The sequence below is a fragment of the Crotalus tigris genome, unplaced genomic scaffold, assembly GCF_016545835.1.
Source record: "Crotalus tigris isolate CLP2741 ecotype Arizona unplaced genomic scaffold, ASM1654583v1 scf7180000017757.759095, whole genome shotgun sequence".
NCBI classification, from domain to species: domain Eukaryota; kingdom Metazoa; phylum Chordata; class Lepidosauria; order Squamata; family Viperidae; genus Crotalus; species Crotalus tigris.
Genome location: NW_024096617.1, coordinates 385,122 through 409,488, shown reverse-complemented (window position 1 = coordinate 409,488; position 24,367 = coordinate 385,122). Strand labels below are relative to the sequence as shown.

General features: G+C 38.2%; 2 protein-coding genes across 9 annotated transcripts in view; one reads left to right on the top strand and one right to left on the bottom strand.

The window, feature by feature from the left end:
* The first annotated feature begins 891 nt into the window (after nt 1–891).
* On the top strand, nt 892–12,182 carry ZNF518A (zinc finger protein 518A). Its single transcript, XM_039340939.1, has 3 exons — nt 892–1,239; nt 4,167–4,262; nt 7,003–12,182. Exon 3 carries the CDS (start codon nt 7,095–7,097, stop codon nt 11,529–11,531), a length of 4,437 nt encoding a protein of 1,478 aa, XP_039196873.1. The 5' UTR covers nt 892–1,239; nt 4,167–4,262; nt 7,003–7,094; the 3' UTR covers nt 11,532–12,182.
* A 2,694-nt stretch (nt 12,183–14,876) lies between these two features.
* Nucleotides 14,877–24,367, bottom strand: part of BLNK (B cell linker) — a 124,263-nt gene continuing 114,772 nt past the window's right edge. For all 8 annotated transcript variants that reach the window (XM_039340930.1, XM_039340932.1, XM_039340931.1 and 5 more), the window contains 5 exons: nt 23,112–23,143; nt 22,756–22,832; nt 22,287–22,370; nt 19,321–19,476; nt 14,877–16,658 (listed from right to left, as the gene is read on the bottom strand). In XM_039340930.1, the coding sequence (XP_039196864.1) occupies nt 16,539–16,658; nt 19,321–19,476; nt 22,287–22,370; nt 22,756–22,832; nt 23,112–23,143 (469 nt within the window). In that variant the 3' untranslated portion in view covers nt 14,877–16,538. The remainder of the gene's footprint in view (nt 16,659–19,320; nt 19,477–22,286; nt 22,371–22,755; nt 22,833–23,111; nt 23,144–24,367) is intronic.

Genomic DNA, 24,367 nt, shown 5'->3' with positions numbered 1-24,367 from the left:
TGACAAGGTTGGGAAACAATGAGCTAGAACAGAAAAACGATTTCATCATTTTGTCTGAAACTTCTGCTTGCTTTGTCTTGTAAGTTACCACATGTACCCCAAAGTCTTCCTCTGATAGCTTCCTTTCTTGTTATTCTCTTCAGCTTTATTGATTTTATCTTCCAATGATGATTATTTGAACGCTGCACTGATGTAAGCTGGACTACAAAGCTCTGAACTTTCAACATCGTTCTGCCCTTCCCAATATTGATTCCTGAGAAGTTCTTCCTATTTAGATTCTCTTTTCCCGCTTTGTAACCAGCTTTGAAACAAAGGCGCTCTGCTTGCGATACTTTCTGCCATTGTTAGTCCTCTTTCCTCTCCCCAAGTCTAAAGACATCGACTCATAAGCGGAGGGCCCAGCCATTTTTTCCTTTGCTTGCCTTGCGCTAAAAAGGGTGTGCAAACCTTCATGGATCTCCCATCAAGGAAAGCCTTGCAGATTGTCCCATGTCCCGATCAGGAGAGACGGACTTTAGAAGAACCCAACAGGGCCTACTTTCTTTGCACGAAAGACGCTGCTCTGCGCAGGAAGGACAAGTCTACATGGCTGGCACTCAGGAAGCACCTTTCAGACAATGGCTACGGGTTGATGAGCCAAAGGAAAGATGGCGTTCGTCCTTGATGGAAGGAAGACAAGGCGCAGGGGCGCCTTGTTTGCTTCCTCTTGGAGGGTCTTGTCTTTGTGTGCCGGCCTCCTAGGGGAGGTAGAGCGCCTCAGGTCGTTTCCCCGAGAGGGAGAGGCTGTCAGGGCGAAGGGTACTTTTGTGCTTGAGTTACACCGTGCATTGTGCTCGAGCCATCCCCGGAGCTTCGCGCGCCCTCACGCACACCAACACCAGCGGGGGGAGGGGAGAGGGAGGAGGGACTCGGTGGGGAAGGCAATGAGCGCAACGGCCTTCTTTACTTTTCTAGAAACTCTCCGCGCAGCGGGTGCCAGCCGTCCCCCAGGCCCTTTCCCGGCGTAGGGAAACAGTTGAAGACCCCGCCGCCGCGCTACGGAGAAGAGGGAAAGGCGAAGGAGAGCAGGCCGCGGCCCCACACACTTCTCCAGGCCTTGGTCTCATGCGCGGCGCAGATCCCTCCGCCGCTCTCACCCCACCCCTCCCTCCATTGCTGAGCTCGGCAATTCCTGCAGTCCCCGGATGGAAAGTGTAATGGCCGCCAATAGTGACTCGTCGGAGTATGGAGTCGGGCGAGGTAATCGAGACGCCCAACGAGCGGAGCGGTCGGCGGGCGCGGGGGAGGCGCGAGTCCCTGGGCGCCCCGACGGGGAAGGGGGGGACCATTCGCCCCCCGTCGCCGCTGGTTGGAGCGAGAGGGGCTCTTCGCAGGACGGGGCGACCCCGGTACCCGCCCTCTGGTTGGGCTGAGGCATCAAATAGTCCCACGCTCCGCCATCCCCTCCCGCGGCCGCCGTTGGGAAAGTTGGTGGCGTGCCCCCATTTCTGTCCCCGGGAAGCGGGGACGGCTCGGGAAGGGCTTGGCAGCGCGTGGTGGGAGTTTTAGGAAGGCGGCAGTGCGCTGCGACAGCCCGGGCAGCCATGGCCGCGCGGAAGACAAGGCATCAACAACGGCCGACGAACTTTGTGCGCGCGTACGGCCACCCCTCACTTGGAGGGTGATTCCAGGATTAGGTGTCCTCCATGGGCATCCAACCCTTGCCATAGGCTCACCTGCCTCTAGGCATGTGGTCTGGAAAACGCTTGAAAAGCTGTCCTTTTCTTCACATTGGTATCATCCGGACATCTTTGTAGCAACTTGGGGTAGGGTTTTCCTACATCCCTTGGCGTCCTTGTGCTCACCCCATTATGCTGAGAGGTGCTCTTCACCTGCTACATCGTTGACCCCCACTTTTAAAGCGCGCGAGTGGGAGCTAAACACACTTAATCCTCGCAAGGCACTCACTTTCATACACTTGTTTCCAGTGGTTGAAAAGGAACCTCCCCAAGCAGGTGAAGTGGTTGACTAGGCACAATATGGCACTTTAGGGTGCATGGACACATATTTGTATCTAAAATGCCTCTTTTTCCAATTCTAGAAGGACCCAGGGAACTAACTTGGTAACCGTTCTTGCAATTAGCCATTCAGAAATAGAAACACTATTCACTGGCAAGTAAAGTAAACTTTTCTATTAAATACATGCACCCATCATTTCTCTCCTCCATCTTTCAGGCTAGTGAAAGGAAGAAGATGTATAGGCAGTCTTATTGATGTCTAATTAGAAGCATATCCCTTGGTGGAGGATTGTACTTTATTGCAGAATAATGTCTTCTTACTCTCGCTCACCTAATGAACAAAGAAAGAGGTGGAGAGAAAAAAGAGCTAAGAGAAATAGCAGGCATCTGCTTTTGTCCAGCAATCAGCAGTGAGAGAAAGGAGCAAAGAGATGGAGGAGAGGGAATGTGCAGGTGACAAAACCACAGGAAAATTGAAAAGAGGAGACAAAAAAAAAAAAAATCCCTGAAAACTTTGCCACCTGGTGAGTTCTGCATTATGGTGGTGATTATTGTTGACCCTCTCTCAAAAGGAATAATGCTGTTCTTTCTGATGGGAAGGAAAATTTTAAAAATCAATGGTGCTGGTATGAAGCTGTTAGATGAATGTTCCTGGAGTCCTGAGTTTAAGATCATGAGGATTACTACAGATGAAAGAAGAAATAAAGAATATTTGATAAGAACTGAGCAATTTTCACTACAAGTTTTAATTTATCAAGGAAATTAAATTTGAAACACATTATCCAAGCCTTCCTGAATTGCATTTTTTGCTTCACCATGTAAACTTACAATAGTAGATGGCTTCAGACTGAATAGTCAGTCTACTAGTCTTTTGTTTGAGTGATTTATATGTTCCTGTAAAATCACTGAGATTGCACAGTAATATAAATGTAATAAACAAATAGCATGTGTTTTCTGAGTAGAGAGATCTTTATTTTATATTGGAGCTTTTCAGCATTGCCCTTAATTGTTTGTTAAAAGGAACAAGTAAAAAATCTTGAAAAGCCTGTAAGATGGTGAGGGGTCAGCAATTTAATTGTTGATATTGTCTTATTTTGTTTCGGTTAGTTTTATACCTAAACACCATAATTACAGGGCAGAATGATGTATAGTAGTGTATCTTGAAAGACATCATTGAATAAATAGACCAAGGAAGTTATGTTTATGATTGATTTAATACTTTTATAGCAAAAGACAGTGATGATTATTTCTGATGTCATTGGGCCATTTTATTAAATAACTCAGGTTCTGGATGTTCTGTCTTGATAATTTATAAGATGCAAGTTTCATAGAGTACTTGCATTACACTATAAGTCTGCCATTTCAAGCTAGTGTTGTAGGCTTAACCTAATACATAGGCTTTTATTTAAAATAATAAAAGCATTCAAAATGGCATTATTATAAGTAAACTCATTATATGGAAGATGTAGATGGCACAAATAATATTTTGCTATATTTCGAAATTGTAAACTCTCCTTGCTGAATCTTGAACAGTTTCAAAATACAGGGTATTTTACACTAATAATTCATCAGTTGATTTGAGCACTTATTTTTCATCAATTATATTACATGTAACATTAAAGTCTTAGATTTCTCCTGCAAAATTAAAGTATTTTTTCTATTAATTAGCTTTTAGATTCTATCTTGTATAAGGATGTCAAGATTGTTTTAATTTTGAAAATTGTTTTAAAGGATACTTTAAAAGTTTTGATTCTTGAGGGTGATCCAATCTTTGCAGTTCATTTTTTGGCCCAGAAAATATTTTTTGTTGTTCATTCTGACACATCCTGTTATGCACACTATTGTAACTTAAATGCACCATTTAGAATATTCTGATTTTAAATAAAATGTTAATTTTACTAAATGTTTTGACTTTTTAAGGAAGCAATATTATTGTTAGTCTTATACAGACTAAAAAGACTAACTACTTTATTCAGTGCTAAAAAGACTAGTTAGTGTAACTATTTTCAGTATTCTTGTATCTTTTTTTAACTATAGAGAATGACAACTTTTATAGTAAAATGACATCAGAATTTGTTCCAATTTATTGAGGACAGACATATCTGAAATGACTCAAATTCTAACTTTTAATACTTTTGTGTTTTAAAAATAATATTTTCTTTATTTTAGGATGTGCTGTACATTGAAAACCTCTTTTGAATCTTGATTTTCAAATTCATCTCTTGAGCAAGCTATTGGAAATGGCATCGTAGTTTTTCTTAAAGAGTAAGTTTTATAACTTGCTTACACTTTAAAAAGTTAAAATGGATTTGAGAGATTTAGCTTAAAACATGGGTGTCCAAACTTTTGATTTGACTGGGTCACATTGAGTGAGGAGGAATTGTCTTGGGCCACATATAAAACATACAATATTATTAACGTATATAAATCACATCATAATGTTAAAAGTTTAAAATCTTGGGCTGCATTACTAGCTGTCCAGGGCCACATGTGACCCATAGGCCACAGATTGAACATGCCTGGCTTAAAGTGTTTTAATTTTTTATATATGAATTCTGGCTTATAAATCATAATTTGTTTGCTTATTCATAGTAGGTGACAATATACTGATGACCAGGCAATAAAGCTATAGCACAGTGGTGGTGAACCTTTTAGAGACCGAGTGCTCAAACTGCAGCCCAAAACCCACTTATACATCGCTGGGTGCCGGGTGGGTGTGGCCACTGAGTGGATGTGGCCACCAAGCTGTCGGCTCATGCTTGCTCACTTGCTTGCTGTCCACTCCGACTTGTGCTCATTCTCAAGCTGTCTGCAGCAAATGCTGCTTCCGCAGAAAGTTGCTCTTTTTATAGTGTCTCGCTTATTCCCGGATTGCGCATGCGCGGAGAGGAGGAGGGAGCAGCTTGGCCCAGCAATGGCTCGCATGCCAGTAGAGACGGCTCCGTGTGCCGCCTGTGGCACGCATGCCATAGGTTCGCCACCATGGCTATAGCATATTCTACAATTTTAGTTCATAAATATTTTTATTAGTTTACTAGACCTACTGGCATTATTAACTGTTATTTACATGCCATTTAAAAAAGGTGATATTTAATAGTTCCTATCACAAATTATTTACAGATTAAAAATAAAGAAGACCTGAAGCTCTAAGAGTATATGTGGCCCTTAGAGACTCCGTAGTTGTTACTAAATTGTGATTTTGAATGTGATAGAGCAGGGATGACGAACCTTTTACAGACTGAGAGCCCAAACTACAACCCAAAACCCACTTATATATCATAGGGTGCCGGGTGGTCGTGGCCCATTGGATGGTCGTGGCTATGATGGTAACAGCAGACTGGTTGGGACTAAAATCTTCAATCAACCAATTCCAACTTTGCAAATCTTTTTTTTCCCCACGAAGTTGAAATTGATTGAACCTTTTTTTTTTTTTTTGCACACAGTGGCGGAGGCCTAAGAGGAAAAAGTTATTAAAATAACTAAAGATATTTGTACACTTCTGTTCTAAGATTCCCACAATACAAGTTTTGAGAAAGGATTTCTTGAATGTGCAGCATTGATGAAAAGCAACACTAGGCATAATAAATGGCAAGAGAGGAATAGAATAGATAGGAACAAAAATAGAATAGTTTATTTGTCCAGGATGTGCGGGATCTGTAGCCATTTTCTCAGCCCTCCTGACCCCACGTGATCTACAGGTCTTCTATGGAAGGCAGGCTGATTGCAGTTGTTTTTTCTGCAGTCCTAACTATCTGTTGGAATCTTTACCTGTCCTGTTTAGTTGCTGTATCGAACCAGACAGTTATAGAAGTACAAATGTCAGACTGCTCCTTCAGCAGTCTGAACTTTCTGAGTTGACACAGGAAGAAAATTCTTTGTTGTGCCTTTTAATGATGATTCTAATGTTAGGTGTCTATTTCAAATCCTGGGAGATTATAGAACCCCAAAACTTGAAGGTCTCTACTGTTGATACTGTGCTGTCAAATATAGTAAGAGGTGGTGGAATAGGAGGGTTCATGCTATAAAATCTACTATCATCTCTACAGTTTTAAGTATGTTCAGTTCCAGATTGTTCTGGCTGAACCACAGGGCCAGTTATTCAACTGCCTGCCTATATGTAGACTCCTGACCATCTCAAATGAGATCAATGACAGTGGTTATCATCGGGAAACTTTAGCAAGTACTTTAGCAAGAAGATTCTTAGAGATGCAGCCATTGGTATAGAGAGAAAAGCAATGGGCATAGCACACAGCCCTGAGAGATGTCTGTGCTAATTGTCTTATTATTAACCATTAAATTATGGTTTTAAGAAGCAAAATAACTCTGTTTGATAAAGGTAGTGAAGTCAGTGAAGGAAAGTCAGAGGAAAGAAACAAGAATAGTAAGGGGAACAAAATAAGGCATTACTTTTCTTTATCTTAAAACAAGAGTAGTGCTCCTTTCAGAATATTTAGCAAAACATTTAGTATATTTGTTACATTATATCATGAAAAAAGAGACATTATGATTATCTGGCTAATCAGTTATTTGATCGTTTTAGGATTTTAATTTTTTAAGTTAAGGAAAAAGGTCAGGGACAATAGATGAAAAAGATATTGGCAGACCTGAACTAGTTTGGAAAAAATGATAGTAGGGGCTGGACAATGACTTTTTGATGTAACTATGTCAAAAGAGGGTATACAATGAGAAGAGCTGACAAGCATGAGGAACAGTTATCTAAAAAAGAATCAATGACTCAGCAAGTGTAGGATGATGACCAGTAAATAAAAATTGTTTTTGGTGTCCTGAAACTTAGCCATAAAGGATGAAGTCAGAGAAATCGGAGCATATTAATAACAACACAAGACTAGTTTTTTTTTTTTTAAGAAACAACTTTTATAGCCATATTCCTTTAGCACCTGTAATGTAATGCTTCCTGCCAGTACGATATGCTGTCTGAAATGGGACTCTGGGCATCTGCTTTCCTTTAGAAGTTTTACAAATTAACTTGATATTTTTATTTCAGATATGCCAAGTTAAGAAAATTGTGGAACTCTCGTAGTAATTCAGCTCAGAGTCTTAAAAGACGAAGATTGCAATAATAGTACATTACAAAAAATGCCATCTGAGCAAGAACATTTTTTTTGCATTCAGAAGACCAACTTATTACAAGATGATGAGTCAGATAGACTGTGTGTTTCTACATCTGATATTATTATTGAAAAGTCTACATTTGAACCTACAATTTCAGATATTGTTGCCTATGGCCTAAAAAATGTGAAAATAGAATTGCCCAGGGTAAATATACCAAATGAAATAATGTTTAAACATGAAATTGACAAATATATGAAATTATTTCAGTGTAAAGAAAAACCTGTAGAAGCATCTTTCATTCAAATGGATATGAATGGGAACAGTGTAAATTATTCTGAGATTTATAATCCACATAACAAATCAGGATTACATTATGAGGAAGGCTTGAAAACAGCAAAAATACTGAATTTCAGTTGTACAAAATGCCAAAACAACATCAGATATAGCCCAAATGATCTACAGAAACATTTTCAATTGTTACACCAGGGAGAATTGCCATCATATCCCTGTGAAATGTGTAATTTTTCAGCTAATGATTTTCAGTCATTCAACCAACATCGCCGAACGCATCGTAGCACCTTAGTAAAATGTGAAATCTGTAATGATGATCACCGATACACTCTATTGGACTTAACAAAACATTTCACATCTCAGCATTGTGTAAATGGTAATTTTCAATGTGAAAAATGTAGATTTTCAACCCAAGATGTAGGCACCTTTGTTCAACATATACATAGGCATAATGAAATGCAGTATAATTGTGAGAAATGCCATCATGTAAGTTTTTCAGAAGAAGAGTTTCAAAAGCATGTTGTTTCACACACTGGCACATTTCCTTTCAGTTGTCAGTATTGTAACTATATGGCATCACGGAAAAACTACCTTTTAAAACATATTATTACCTTACACAAAGACCATCTCTATGCAAAAGATAAAATGAATACAGATGATAATGAAAAAAGGGTGAAGAATTCAACGGGACTAAAACTTATCTTGAAAAGGTACAAAACTGGTGCATCAAGGAAAGCATTGTGGAGACGTAAAAAAATTGCCACTGATGGCTGTAGAACTGAAGAAGAAGATGATGTTTTCGAAGTCTTGAAAGAGAGTCTGCCTAAACCTGAAGAAATAGGTCAATCTGTAAAAGAACTACATGACATTCTTTTAAATGAAAAGCTTGTTTATAGTGGAACAAAATCGTCTCCAGCGATTCAGTACAACAGAGCAAAAGGTGGACTAGGTTCCACACGGGGATTGATGAAAAAAGCAGTTCATGGTCCTACAGTGTTGATGGTTAAAAATAATAAAATATCTGTTCCTGCAAACTACAGTGCTAAATTTTTGGGATTCAAAACGGTGGATGGAAAACAACATATAGTAATAAAATTGCAACCTACAGAAAAACAGAATTTGCCAGGAGGAAATAAGTTTGATGGGATTAAAGATGGTACAACTGAATGCCAAGAAGAGACAGCTGACAACTGTAATTTACCATTAGTTGCTAGATCTCATGAAATTAATAATCAAATGCCTAGGAATAATTCTGTTCACTTGTCAACATCTCCATCGTCTAACCAGTTTTCAGGAAAAATAAAGCAAGAAGGCAATGTATTATGTTGCAATGCATCACAGAATATTGTACCACCTATCGTAATGGTAGGAAAGTGTGCAAGCCGTTTGCCGGTGAAACCTGAAACATCTTCATTTCCTTGTGATTTGGTGGTCAAGACTAGAAGTCCAGTTTCATGGAAAAATTGTATACCTCAAGACCATCCTCAGGTTTTATCCCCTTCTGGTTCACGCATGCTTCATTATGATCCCATAAAAAAACCTTTTCCTCCAGAATTCAAAGTATTGAATGGTGAAGTAAACAATAATAACAAACACAATAATCTCTATTGTTCATCAACAGATTTTTCCAATCGGGCACCATTGCCTTTCCATAATTATTCTAAAATAGGCATTTTGGAAAAATCAAAAGAACTTACTTATAACAAAATGTATCCTCTGCAAAGCAAGCCTACAAGTGAATCTATGCCTTGTTTTTCACAATCAGTAACAGAATTAAATTTAAACAAAAAATCACTGTTGCCTCTTTGTGGCTTTGTAAATGGTAATAATACTCCAGTATTCTCAGCCAGCCTACCCACTCACAGTATTGACAAACAGTGTTGGTTAGAAAACCATGATGGACAATTGTATTTGAATACTAAAGTAAATCAAATGTTGGAACATGTAGCTGAAAAATCCAAGCAAGAAAATGATTCTAATTGTGAAAATTCATCACTTATGCCTAAAATAACATCAGTTTTCTCCCTTCAAAGCAAGCAGGCATCCACCTATTTGTCACCTGAGATAAACCAGTCATTACAAGAGGTCTTAAAAAGACCAACCATCGTTCAGTCAAATAACTATGTTAAAACTAATTATGACAGATCTTTTTCAAACAAATATACAAATTGTAGGACATTTACACATAATGATTTATCACCTCATTGCAATTTAACTGATTCCTCTGATAAATTTAAGAGAGAACTGAATATGAACAACACTGCAAGAAATGAAAGTGTATACCCGAAGAACGGAGGACAAATCCCTTTGCCTCTTAGAACAGAAGCAATAAATTCAGCATCAGGGAAAACAAGTGTTGGTGCATTGCTTAAGACTCAGACAGATTCAATCATAACACAACAGTTGGTGAAAGACAAGATGCGCTATAATATCCATGGCCCTAGTAAAATTTGTCCATTTTTTCCTGAACAGAAAAAAACAGTACTACAGTCAACTCCATCAAGATTTTTTGTACCTTTGCATCTTGCTCGCAAGCAAGGATTACAAGTTATTTCAGGAAGGCCTTCAAAAGTGAGTTCATCAGATGCTCAGGCAACCAGAACTGCATCTTTGCTTTTAAATAAAAGACCTGGAATGATTTTGACGTTTGGTAGGGGTTCCCTTAGAACAGCTGCAAATGCCGCTGAAAATAATTCTCAGGTTTTAGAGAAAATTGCATCTAAGAAGCCAGTATCCTCACACAGGGACCTACAAACAAATGATTCTAGAAGCCTAAGAAATTCTAGTATTAATACATGTAGTGAGGCAGTAAATGCTTCATCCATTGCCATTCCACAAATCGATCAGCACAATACAAATCCAGAGAGCAGACTTTCTTCTGTGAAAATACTAGCTGGATTTCAAGGCAGTAAGGCTGCTTGTGCAAAGTCAGTGAAACAGCCAGAGGTGGGACAGGAACAACCTGTGTATGCACTTTTGCCCAATGGTAGACAAGCAGTTTTTCTTAAATGTATGTCATCAAACAAGTCTCTTGTACAAAACCATAGTATTTTTCAAGGTCCTACTCATAGTCAAAGTTCTGAACCAAAGAAACATGGAGCAATGCAACAAAAGCTTTTTTTGAAAATTAAGACTTTTCCTGCTGCAGACAAATGCCAACCAGTTAGCAACACTGTCTCATCTTTGCAGTTGAACAGTATGAAGTGTTGCAAACATCCTGCACTAAATCAGAAAAATACATCTCGCCCTTCTAGCAATGCCTTATACTTATCAGGTAGTTTGATGCCAGCAAATGCTTGTTCAGCAAATGGGAAATCAAAAGATTCTTGTTCCTCTGTAGAACCGATACATTCCTCTAGAGATGGTAAGACCCCACTTGATTCAGCTCAAAAAGAAACTGCTAATACAGGAAGCAGTTTGGAAAATCAAAGAGCAACAGAGAATATGTCAACACAAATTTCAAAGGTTAAGTATCATTCAAAGCAAAATGATGCTAAATTTTCTAATGCTACAGTTTCACAGAAGAATAAGAATTTGAAACGGAAAACTAAGGATGACTTTCAGGGACCTCCTAGAAAGAAAACATTGCATCGAAAGTGCAAAGAAAAAAATCAACTAGACGTGAATGAATTTGAATCCTTGTTTCAAACCCCTTACAGACCAAGAGCATCAAAAGATACTATAAGGATTTTAAATTTACTTCCTTTTCATTCTAAACAACTTGTCAAATGCCCCCGGAGAAATCAGCCTGTTGTTGTACTAAACCACCCTGATGCTGATGTTCCTGAAGTTGTAAATGTTATGAAAACTATTGCAAAGTTTAAAGGACATGTTCTAAAGGTCTCTTTATCAAAGAGAACAATAGATGCTCTTCTGGAGCCACCATATTATAGCAACAGTTTGTACTTAATTACTAATGAACTGACTCGAAGAAAACACAAAATGCTAAAACCTGTAAGTCCTGTAAAAGAAAGATTTGTTTTAAAATTAACACTGAAGAAGACTAGCAAAAATAATTATCAGATTGTGAAAACTACCTCTGATAATACGCTGAAAACTAAATTTAGCTGCTGGTTTTGTGGGAGGATATTTGACAATCAGGACAATTGGGTAGGGCACGGACAGCGGCATCTGATGGAAGCCACTCGAGACTGGAATTCATTAGAATAACTTATTGAAGAATACAAAATCATGTTCCTCTGATTGAACTGTTTTGGCTGATAGCATCCAGGAACACATTAAAATTATGTTTTTTAAATCAAGTTTCATGTTAGCACCTAAAATGAATCTGTATAAATTTTAATTACATAGTTGCTATTGCAGTTTAATTTGTGTTTGTTACTACTATCTTGGCATATATTTGTAATTGGAGAATGAATTTCAGGGCTTTTCTTGTCTTGTATATATTTAAACATGAAAGTGTGTACATATTTTTGTACTTTGGTTATTTGCTACAAAATCTTGCACAGGAATTGTATTTTCCAGCTCTGTGCATGCACTACTAAAAGGGTTTTCAGCTATCCACAGCTATTGCCGTATTTTTCCTTGATCTTTTAAAGATTTTTTTTCCAGGGATTGATCACTGTTGTTAGCAAGTGCCTAAAAGATGTGAAGCAGTTTACTTTGTGTCAACTGTATAACCATAGGTCTGTATAGGGCCAGGTCTCCTAACAGTTTCTTTTAAAACAAAGCCATATGTGAATGCTTTAAACTATATTGCTATGCACATGACACTTGTACTATTTCTGTGCAGTTTGTCTACTTTCTTAGTGAAGTATTTTTCATACAAATCAATAAACTTATTACTGTGTTTAAGCCTGATGAAGATAACTGTTGGAAAAATGTATTCCCTGTTTGTATAACAGTACTGAGAATTCCAAGTGAACATTTGTCATCCCTACAACATTGGTATTAAATTTTATTAAGAATCTGATTCCATAATTTTGCAACCAAATGCATGTAAAAGACAGTCTTATCATTGTAATAATGGTCATGCTAGAAAGCAGAATGTGATTTTCTTTGTTGTTACACTTTGGAAAGAGTTCCTTTTAACGGAATACTATCAGTCGGGATATGAAACATAAATTATATATATATATATATATATATATATATATATATATATATATATATATATATATATATATATATATATATATATATTAATAATAATAACTGGAGCACCACTTGAACACCATTGGCATTGACAAATTCGCTATTAGTCAATTGCAAAAGGCGGCCTTACTAGGAACTGCTTCCATCCTGCGACGATATCTGTAATACCATCAAACATCCACATCTGCCTATCCCAGGTCCTGGATAAGGACTCGATAAGTAGACAAAATGCCAAATCCAGTCTGAACATCTGGCTGACTGTGCGATGATCCTTAATAATAATAATAATAAAAAGTTGGAAGGGACCTTGGAGGTCATCTAGTCCAATCCCCCGCTCAGGCAGGAAACCCTATACCATTTCAGATAAATGGCTGTCCAATCTCTTCTTAAAAACTTCCAGTGTTGGAGCATTCACCACTTCTGGAGGCAGGTTGTTCCACTGGTTAATTGTTCTGTCAGGAAGTTTCTCCTTAGTTCTAGGTTGCTTCTCTTGTTAGTTTCCATCCGTTGCTTTTTGTCCTGCCTTCAGGCGCTTTGGAGAATAGCTTGACTCCCTCTTCTTTGTGGCAGCCCCTGAGATATTGGAACACTGCTATCATGTCCCCCCTTGTCCTTCTCTTCATTAAACTAGATATACCCAATTCCAGCAGCCTTTCCTTATATGCTTTAGCCTCCAGTCCCTAATCATCTTTGTTGCTCTTCTCTGTACTCTTTCTAGAGTCTCAGCATCTTTTTTATATTGTAGTGACCAAAACTGTTAAGAGTATTTGAATTTATTGAAAAATCTGTTGCTTGGACATAGTTTCTGATTTAGACAAAATATTTCTCAGGTTGATTGAAGATTTTATCAAAGTTTTTTCTCCTTTGTACAGAAAATGCACATATGATTTCAGAAATCCTCTTTAGGTTTCTACTGACGTTGAACACAATCTACTGTACAAACTGGCTTTCTTAAAGCTTAATATTTTGGGGGGGATATAATTGCATAATTAAAACTTCTGGTCTGCTTAGGTACTTTTACCTGGAAACAGATCATCTTTGTCTCACTAAGGAATAACAGAAAACCATCTTTGCTGTAGTGCAGACCTGCCAAAAGAAAACTTTTCATCTTTGTATTAAATATACAGATTTCAAGTAAGAATAATATACTGAATAATAATGTAGACTGTTCCTTTCTCATGTAAAATAATAGACAAGGGAATAGATATTTCTTAAATTTTTTTACTAAGTTGAGAATTAAGTCCAAACAGGTACTGGATGCTGTTAACCTGTATATTGATAGAAATAATATATTAACCCCCCTTAAGAAATTTAACTGATATTAAAATGATGTTTTGAAATTAATTACAATTCAGGATTACCTCTTAAAATTTCCCCTGCACGTATTTCTTGTTAATAAATTTGTTACATAGATATATTACTCTATAACTGTATTGAATAATTTAAACCTTGAATAAAGCACAGGTGTTTATTAATGTCAAGGAATTAACTTGTTGGTAAAAAATCTTGGTGGTTTTGTTACTTGAGCTGACTTTCCCGGTACTAAACAAGTTAAATTTTTTAAATAGGAGCAACTGTATCAAGATAATTAAACACCTGCATATCTAGACATCACTTATATTCTGTATTTATAAATACTGTATTTATAAAATAAATAAATTCTGCCTTTATAAAAAAGAAAACATTAGATGGAGGGTTCAACTTTGTATTTAGATTGAGTTTCAACTTGTTTTCAAAATAAAATTTTCTGTGTCTGCAGCCAGGCATGTAAACATGCACATATGTAAGCTTCTAATGTGACTTAAGCACTTGTACAATGCCTAGCCTTTGCTACAGTACAGCTGCCTGTCATACTGCTTGAATATTTAAGATCAGAATATTTTGCCCCTAATTTTCTTGTAATACTAATCAATCCTGTTATGTGGCACAAATGTTTTTTTCTAAATATTTTGAGTAAAATAGATTTTTCCAAGTGTTGATACAATTAGGTAGCATTCCTTTTTAAGATTATGTTGTGTACAGCTGAAATAAATTAAAAATGTGTACTGAGACTAGGAAACAAACCCATTTCTTTACTAATTCTTTAAACAAGGTGACAAAAACAAGTGCCAGATAAATATGTTGCTAATTTAAATATATTTGGACATTAGCTGCAAACCTGTAACAAAAATCAGACATCAGAGCTAAGTGTGATATTGTTGAAATGATGATATCCATTCAATTGTGTCCAACTTTTGGCAATTCTATGGGCCAGGTATCTCTACCTCTTCTAATCTTGCAGTACTTTGAGTTGTTCTGGCCTCTGGTGTCAGCTTTCATAGTATCCAGCCACTGTGTTCTGGTTCCCTTTTACCGCTAAATTGTTGAAGTATGTCAAAACTAATTGGAAGGATACCCGTCTTTGCCATTGTTAAAAAGAAATCTGGGTTTATTTATCATTTTACTATGTTCCAGTTAAATCAGAATCCAAATGCAACATTTTGTAATGTGTTGTTTGGAAAGAAAAAAAATTGTAAAACATAATTAAAACTTAGTGAAACTGGATGTAGATAATCCCATGAGTGAAAGTGTAAAACTGTATATTGCTTATTTGGGAAGAAAAAGTAAAATCCTATCTTAATTTTTACATTTAGTATGCCCAGTACTATTACTGTTATTAAATATTTAAGTAATTTTTTTTAAAAAAATGCAAGTAGTCCTCAACTTATGATCATTTGTTTAAATACACTTTGAAGTTATGATGGCCTTGGAAAAAGTTACTTACGACCATCCTTGAAGTTACAAACTTTGCACCACCTCCCATGGTCATGTGATTGTAATTTGGGCACCTGGCAACTGATTTGCATTTATTACAGTTGCAACATCTTGTGATCACATGATTGTGACTGCTACTTTCCCAGGAGACTTCTGACAAGCTAAGTAAATTGGGGTAACCAGATTTTCTTAATGACTGATTTACTTGAAAGACTATGTTCATAAGATCAGGTCTAGCCATGTAATAACTCACTTAACGATCACATTCACTGAAATTCTGGTCCCAATTGCACTCATAAATTGAAGACTATCTGTAAGCATTATTTGACTGAGATACTAAACCATTTAGTCTTTTTTTTATCAATTGTACAACCACTGCAACGAAAAAACAAATGGTAGAATTTGGAATGCAGCAAGTACCCTTATTAAAATTAATGGGAAGCCAAGCTAATATGTACAGCTAAGATTCTAAAGCTTTAACTATTCATTTAAAATTTACCAAGAGTCATAAAATAATATCTTGCTGGATGCAGATCACAACTGCATGATGAGCCTAGTGAGGAAAAAAAAGTCCTGCAAACCCCCCCCCCCAACAAACACTGAATACTTATTTGATACATTCATGTGGCCAAAGTATTTTACAGTCCTGAAACATTTTGCAAAAGCATGTAACAGCTAAGAAATAGTTAAGTATTTACCATGCAAGAATTATAAATTCTTATGGATCATAACTGCATCTTGATAAATTATAATTTTCATATATGTACACTTATATCAGAATTTGACAATAGCTCCAACAAATACAAGTAAAACAAGTACCAGTCCGTTATACTAAATAAACATCCTGATTATTTTAGATGGCTGTCAGAGGAATAAAAATCCTGCTTTTAGCTGGTTATATAATTGTTCTTTGGAATACAGATACTCTAGCTTTGAAAAATACAAAGTTTAATAAGACACATGTATATGCTAGCAGGTATACCCCAAAGGTCCTTTTTCAGGAAGCAACTAGACTTTCCTCCATAGACAGCTAGCAGGTACAGTATATTTTAAATACATCTTGTCTGCCACAGAGATTTTTTTGCCTCCAGAGTTTGTAATGTCTTTTTTAAGGTATACCCACACATGGGCACTTTATGATTGAAGCAGCATTTCATAAACGAATCTACTAGCTTGGTAACTATCAGCATGGTGCTTGCTGGAAAAAACTGAAGAAAGTTCTTCTAACAATAGTTGTGCATGTTTGTTCAGAAGCTCAAATCCTTGGAAAATAAGGGTTAGATGATTTCGTGATGCTCCTTGATGCAGTTACAAAATTCTAGCAATATATTTTAGCCTGGTGGAGTCTTTTGTGTTGTTTTGACTATCAATGAGAACGAGAGAAGTCCGCTGATGATTCTCTATTATTTCTGTCACACTGTCAAAGTGCTGGATTGGGAAAACAAAAATAGTTTATTCAACATAAATCCTGCTGAATGGGTCAACAATCAGAATTTAAATCTCTTTTCCACTCAAATAGCTCTAAACAAAATAATTCTGTTTGAGAAGTCAACATTTATATGTTCTAATTTCAATATTTTCTAGCACTTTTGTACATGTGAATTGTTCCCAATGAAGAGTAGGAGTAGAGTAAGCTAAACTGCAAGTAGTATGTCTCTTAAGGCTAGCCTCATTTTTTAGACAAAATTCTAGTACTATAAATGGCTTTATTTTGTCATTACCAAAATGGAATGGTTAAATGTCAGCATCCTAAGGTACACCTCTTTAATATAATTGAGCCCATACTTTAATTAATGAGGCATGTAGGGTTTTCTCCTCTCTTGTGAAATAGTGGAATATGGAACATATAGGTGCTAAGGCAATATAATCCATATAGGACTGTTATAGGTAACCTTGGCAGAAGATAATAGGGAAAATAAGCTCCTTGTTCAACAGTTTATAACATTTTCTGTACATAAGCACTAATCAAAAAGTTCAAATATGCATACAATTTAATTCTCCCATATGATTCTTACATTCTCTTGACCTCTACTCATTGTTTTGTGCAAGAGTGGAGTTACTGCAATCAATAGAACCAAATTTAGCAATTACTGGAATTTCATTGATTTCAGGGTGGGCACTTTAAGTGCAAGTAAATATGGATTAATCCAAAGTAAATATTTTATTCCAAAACCAGGATAAGGTTTCTTGGGTATAATTGTAACTTTCAGATTAACACTCAATGATCAACATTAATAAAATGTGAACAATTACTATTAAAAAACTGTTTAAAGAACAACAGATGAATTTATGTAATGCATATGGTTTTAAAGGCAAGATCTGTACTGTTTTTATCTTTTTGGATAAAGGCACTCTTCCAAAATAGTATCCTAGGTGGGTTAAAACTTTAGTCCCAATACATTTTGGAAATTACCGCAGATTAGCAAAGGTCATGGTAAGAGCTTGGTAAGAAAACAGTTGTTCAAAATAGAAAAAGACAACTGTATTTTGTTACAAAGTCCTACTATTTAAAAGCATGCAACCATAATTTGAAGTTTTAGGGTTGTTGTTGTTTAATTAAGTCATGATTTATTTCCCTACCAGAAACTTCCCCCTTTAGAATTGAACAACATCCCTTCGTATAGGGATGGTGCTGACTAAATTCTGCTCCCTTTGAGATTTGTTGTTGTTGTTAATTGCGAAGTCGTGTCCGACCCATCGCGACCCCATGGACAACATTCCTCCAGGTCTTCCTGTCCTCTACCATCTTCTGGAGTCCATTTAAATTCACACCTACTGCTTCAGTGACTCCATCCAGCCATCTCATTCTCTGTCTTCCCCTTCTTCTATTGCCCTCAATCTTTCCCAGCATTAGGCTCTTCTCCAGTGAATCCTTCCTTCTCATTAGGTGGCCAAAGTACTTGAGTTTCAACTTCAGGATCTGGCCTTCCAAAGAGCAGTCGGGGTTGATCTCTTCTAGGACTGACCGGTTTGAACGCCTTGCAGTCCAAGGGACTCGCATGAGTCTTCTCCAGCACCATAGTTCAAAGGCCTCAATTCTTTTGCGCTCAGCCTTTCTTATGGTCCAACTTTCACAGCCATACATTGCAACTGGGAAAACCATGGCCTGGACTATACGCACTTTTGTTGGCAGGTTGATGTCTCTGCTTTTTAGAATGCTGTCTAGATTTGCCATAGCTTTCCTCCCCAGGAGCAAGCGTCTTTTAATTTCTTGGCTGCAGTCTCCATCTGAGGTGATCTTGGAGCCCAGAAAAAGAAAATCTGTCACTACCTCCATTTCTTCCCCATCTATTTGCCAGGAATTGAGAGGGCCGGATGCCATGATTTTGGTTTTCTTAATGTTGAGTTTCAAGCCAACGTTTGCACTCTCCTTCTTCACCCGCATCAAGAGGCTCTTTAGTTCCTCTTCACTTTCTGCCATTAGAGTGGTATCATCTGCATATCTTAGGTTGTTGATATTTCTCCCGGCAATCTTAATTCCAACTTTTGATTCATCTAGCCCTGCCTTTCTCATGATGTGCTCTGCATATAAGTTAAATAGGCAGGGCGAAAGTATACAGCCTTGCTGGACTCCTTTTCCAATTTTGAACCAATCAGTGGTTCCGTGTTCGGTTCTCACTGTTGCTTCTTGACCCGCATATAGGTTTCTCAAGAGACAAATGAGATGGTCTGGTACTCCCATCTCTTTAAGAACTTGCCACAATTTGTTGTGATCCACACGATCAAAGGCTTTTGCATAGTCAATGAAGCAGAAGTAGATGTTTTTCTGGAACTCCCTAGCTTTCTCCATGATCCAGCGTATGTTGGCAATTTGATCTCTAGTTCCTCTGCCTCTTCGAAATCCTTTGAGATTATCTACCACTAAAAGCTTCTAGTAAGAAATCTTTAATAAAAAAACAGAGAGATTCATAGTTAAAGAGGATGACAAACTGCATTCACATTTTAATTAGACTCCCTTGAGCTAAAATCTCTTACCTATAAAGAAGCTAGTTCATTTTTATGGTCAACATACAGATCAACATATTTCTAAGCGGTGTAACCAAATTTCCATGCATGTATTTAGAATAAAAATCAAAAATAAATCACTCACCTCCTCACCAGTCTTTTCTCTACCCAAAGCGTATTGCCTTTCAGATTCAATAAATCGGATTGGAATGTTATATACTCTTTTGTTGTAAAATACAACTAGCGTATATGGTTGCTTAGAATCTTGTCCAGAACTCTTCCTTACTAAGAAAGACCCATCCTGAAAAAAAGAGTGGAAGGCATGAATTTCAAGGAATAATCAGAAGAAATAGTTCTATTTTCTTAATCCTTTTTTGTTTCTGATATCTTAATTGATAAAAAGAAAATCCCCCCAGTATTGGGCTGGAGTCTTTGGTTTTTACAATCCCACAGCCTACTGCTTGTGTCCACAAAAGATCCATGTATCTTTGTAGATGTACATAGAGAATTATCTAGGAATATAAACTGTATTCATTCTACACTGTTACAAAACTTTTTTCTACCTGGGAGAAGAAACAATTCTTTACATTAGAGTTTTAGATCAAGAAACAGTTTTTCGAATAAATCAGAGGTTTCAAAATTTTCTTGATTCAAGTGACCTTTTTTACTTTTATTTTTTATGGAGCCCTTAGATCTAAAGAATTACCTAATATTAGGTACTGTATTTTTCCGGCATATAAGACGACTTTCTAAACCATGAAAATCTTCTCAAAAGTCGGGGGGTCGTCTTATATGCCCAGTTGTCTTATACACCAGAAAATATTGTATTTTCCGACGTATAAGACGACTTTCTAAACCAGCGGTTCTCAACCTGTGGGTCGCAACCCTTTTGGGGGTCGAACAACGCTTTCACAGGGGTCGCCTAAGACCATCGGAAAACACATATTTCCGATGGTCTTAGAAACCGAGACACTGCTCCTTTATCCGGCTGCCGCCGCTGTCCTCCACCAGCTCCTCCGCCTCCAGGGTGCCCTTCTCTGGCAGCGCCTGCTCCTGCCGCCGCAGCTCCATCACACGCGCCTCCAATGCCGCCCTGGGCTGGCTCAGCGGCTGAGCCGAGCCGGGTCTGGGCTGCTGCTGGCGCTGCCACCACTGCCGGCTGAGCTGCAGTGCTGAGCCGGTCTCCACACCTCCTGGTTGCCTGGCCGCACTCTGCCCCCAGCCACCCTCCGCGCCACACAGGAGCCTCCCCCGCACCTCCCAGCCAGCCTCCCTTGCCATTGGAGGCCACCTCGGCCCTCTAGCGCCAGGCGTGTCCATGGGGCTGCCGGACAGGAGCGGCTCCTTCCCGGCTTGCTAGGCTCCGGGCCTTGGAAGCAACCAGGGGTCGGGGAAGAGGGCGAGGCGGCAGCGATGTCCGCATGTGCGTTGGAGGCCAGCCAGCTGGGCCGGGGGGGAGAAGTGGCACCTTCCGAGTGGGAGCTGGCACTCCGGCTGCGCCCCTCTTGCATGCGATGGGCTGCGTGGTGTGGAAAGGGGCTCCTACGACCCCACTGCTGCGATGGCGCTCAGGAGGCTGGAGGGACAGGCAGGTCCCGGGGGGGGGGGCGGCTGGGAGAGGGCAAGAGGTGCTGGGATGAGGATGGGGGGCTCTAGGTTGGTGGGTGTGAGAGGGCAGCCGGTGGCTCCAAGGCACGCGGATCCTCCGCGCAGCTTCCGAGGCCCCAGATGTGCTGCCGCTTGGCTCTCCACCAGGCTCTCCGCCAGAGCCTCCCCCCTCCCCGGGCAATTGTGCAGAGCTGCTTGTGCGTCCTTGGCAGCGCCTCCCCACTTCAATCTCCTTCCTTCTCCATCTCCTTCCTTTCCCCTTCAATCTTCCTTCCTTCCTTCCATCTCTAACTCCACCCCTTCCCCTTCAATCTCCCTCTCCTTCCTTCCTTCCTTCCCCCTTCAATCTCCTTCCTTTTCCATCTCCTTCCTTTCCCCTTCAATCTTCCTTCCTTCCTTCCCCTTTCCTCTCTCCAACATTTTTGAGCAAGGGAGAGTAAGCTTCTCCAGCGAGCATTGTTATATTGTTTTTGTGATTAATCACTATGCTTTAATTATGTTCAATTTGTAACAATGAAAATATACCCTGCATATCAGATATTTACATTACGATTCATAACAGTAGCAAAATTACAGTTTTACAGAAGTAGCAATGAAAATAATTTTATGGTTGGGGGTCACCACAACATGAGGAACTGTATTAAAGGGTTGCAGCATTAGGAAGGTTGAGAACCACTGTTCTAAACCATGAAAATCTTCTCAAAAGTCGGGGGTCGTCTTATACGCCCAGTCGTCTTATATGCCGGAAAATATGGTAGGTAACTAGTCCAAATTTAAAATATTCCAGTGTCCTGTGAATTTGTTTTATCAACCTGGACACTAGGATAATTTCTGTAGACCCCAGTTTTATAATTACTAAAACAATCCAGTTTACAACAATCATCTGCCTGTTCCTGAAAGCATATGTAGTCCCAAATATTTTATTATGCAGCCTACCAATTTAATTGCATTCCCATTCTCTATTTAACTTAGCAGGTCACCTCCTTTAGTCTACCATTTTTTCCCTCTGTACACTTAGCTGAATCTTACCCAACTATGCTTTTCTAGTGAAATACTAATACTTCAGGGAATTTTTGCCATAATTAACGCTCCTTGTCATTATTAACAAGTGCATAAAGCTGTTTTTTAATATTCAGAAATAAAGGTCTGGTATTATTCAAATTATATTGTACAAAGAAAATTGGAGAAGAGCCTAATGCTGGGAAAGATTGAGGGCAATAGAAGAAGGGGACGACAGAGAATGAGATGGCTGGATGGAGTCACTGAAGCAGTAGGTGTGAATTTAAATGGACTCCAGAAGATGGTAGAGGACAGGAAGACCTGGAGGAACGTTGTCCATGGGATCGCGATGGGTCGGACACGACTTCGGAGTTAACAACAACAACAACAAAGAAAATGGAATGGGTATTTTTCTGCCTGTTCGATAATGCTTCTTTTTTCAGATTCTCTCCTATGCTTCTGAAGAATTGTTAGAAGCTATGAGATCAAGAAAATACTTTTTACCTTGTTTGATTTATATAATGCATCTTCGGCTATTTTCCGATCACTAGAAGCCATGTACCATGCTTGACCAAGAACGCCAGCATCCTGTAAAGAAAAAGAAGAAGAGGCATTCCTATTTATGTATCCCTAAAACCAAAGATTTCCTATGCTTCTTTTTGTAATAAAAAAATAAAGTTTAATACATTGTACATTAATCAGGAAGTGTTTCACAGGATGTGAATAATTTATCAGTGATGTGGAGATATGTAAGTATTAGCCTTTGTATAGATTTAATCTCAAAAATCTGTAAAGTGAAAGGGTGATTTTTATAAACATTCTTTTGATAGAAAAATATTGAAATGAGTAGTTATTATTTATTTATGAAGAACTTGTGAATTATCCAAACGATAGCTCATTAGATTTTGATCAAAATTTAGTAACATCTAATCCCTTCCCACTTATTTAAAAAAGCCTTATGTCAGAGTTATACCTGTTCTGCTATTGTAGAACCACCTTGAGAGCTATTACTTCGAGGGTGTGTGGTATGGTTTGCAGGTTCTGGAGATCCTGAGAAACAGAAGATTATTTGTAGGCTACCATGAATACAGTTGCTATTTATGTAGATTACAAATGAAAGAGCCAGTGATGCAATGTTGTCATCCTACTCTTTAGCTGTATTTGCTTTCTATTGCTTAGGATGGGTTATTTCCTTCTAGATCAGTAACAATGACCAAATAAGGAAAATTTTGAAGGTTGTGGCAATAATTACCAGCAAGATTTCTACCCTGATCAAAATGAATTAACTGGACATCAATTGTAAATTAAATCAAATTTAAGAATACTTACTTGACAAGATTGGTGGCTTCTGAGGTAACGGCCTAGGGGTTGGGGTTGGAGATTAAAAAAAAAAAATGGCATTAGATATCATATTGCATTTGCCCAGAATTCGGTGATGTAGGAGAAAAATATTGAAATATCTAACATTTATTGTAAAAGTCTCATGATTTGTAAAAGCTCCTTACCTGCTGACTGTTAGGAAGATCTATTTAGGGTTCACATAATTTGTTTGTTTGATTTAACTTAGGTATGTGCATTCAGTAGCAAAGTGATTGGAAAGATGCTTTAAATCTGGTGTAGGCATGCTTGCTATATTTTGGTGACTCCTTAAAGAAATTATGCTTTTTTGTTGACTTGCATTGTATTTGTGGTGTCCTAGGAAATATGTGTTTGTATTTGTATGCCAAGCGGGTGCAGTGGCTCAGTGGGTAAAGACACTGAGCTTGTCAGCTGGAAAACTGACAGCCCAGGTTCAAGAACCAAGTCCTATTACTTGCCCCAGTTCCTGCCCACCTAGCAGTCTGAAAGCAAGCAAATATGAGTAGATAAATGGGTACCACTTTAGTGGGAAGGAAACAGCATTCTATGAGTCTTGGTGTATAGTCATGCTGACCATATGACCACGGAAATGTCTTTGGACGACGCTGGCTCCCTTGACTAAGAAACAGAGATGAGCACTAGAATCAGATATAACTGAATAAGAGAAACCTTTTCCTTTATTTGTATGCCATTCATTAAAGAGGCAGTAACATAGGTCCTTTTCCACTTTTTATTCCTAATTTTAGCATACACTGTAAACCCAACGTATGTTGGCTTGTAATCTGTGCTTAAACAATCTTTTGCTTGGTTGATGACCCCAGTGTGAATTATCCAAAGGGATTTGAAGCTGCTCTACTCTTTAACAATAGTTGATAATAAAGACTAACAGCACCTATAGTTGTGATGTTACGATATTTCCATCTTCCTGGCAATTTGTAACTGATTTTATAATGATTTCATAGAAGAAACAAATTGTGATACTTTACATGAGGCATAAAAGTCTAAATAACCAAGTTCCATTTTTGATTGCAACTATACATTTCCTATAAAGCTGAACTTGATCATTAATGTTGTCTAAAAGCAATATGGAAGACTTGTTAGTGTCACATACAATTGCATCACCTCTTATCCATTTTTATATTCTTTTTGAGCCTCCCCACTTTAGAGTTAGAACTGCAAAATCAGGGTTTGTAATAATAAATCTGTTTTAAAAGCAAATGACAGAT

Coding starts and splice junctions, on each gene's coding strand:
- ZNF518A (XM_039340939.1), top strand. CDS start 7,095: ATGCCATCTGAGCAAGAACATTTTTTTTGCATTCAGAAGACCAACTTA.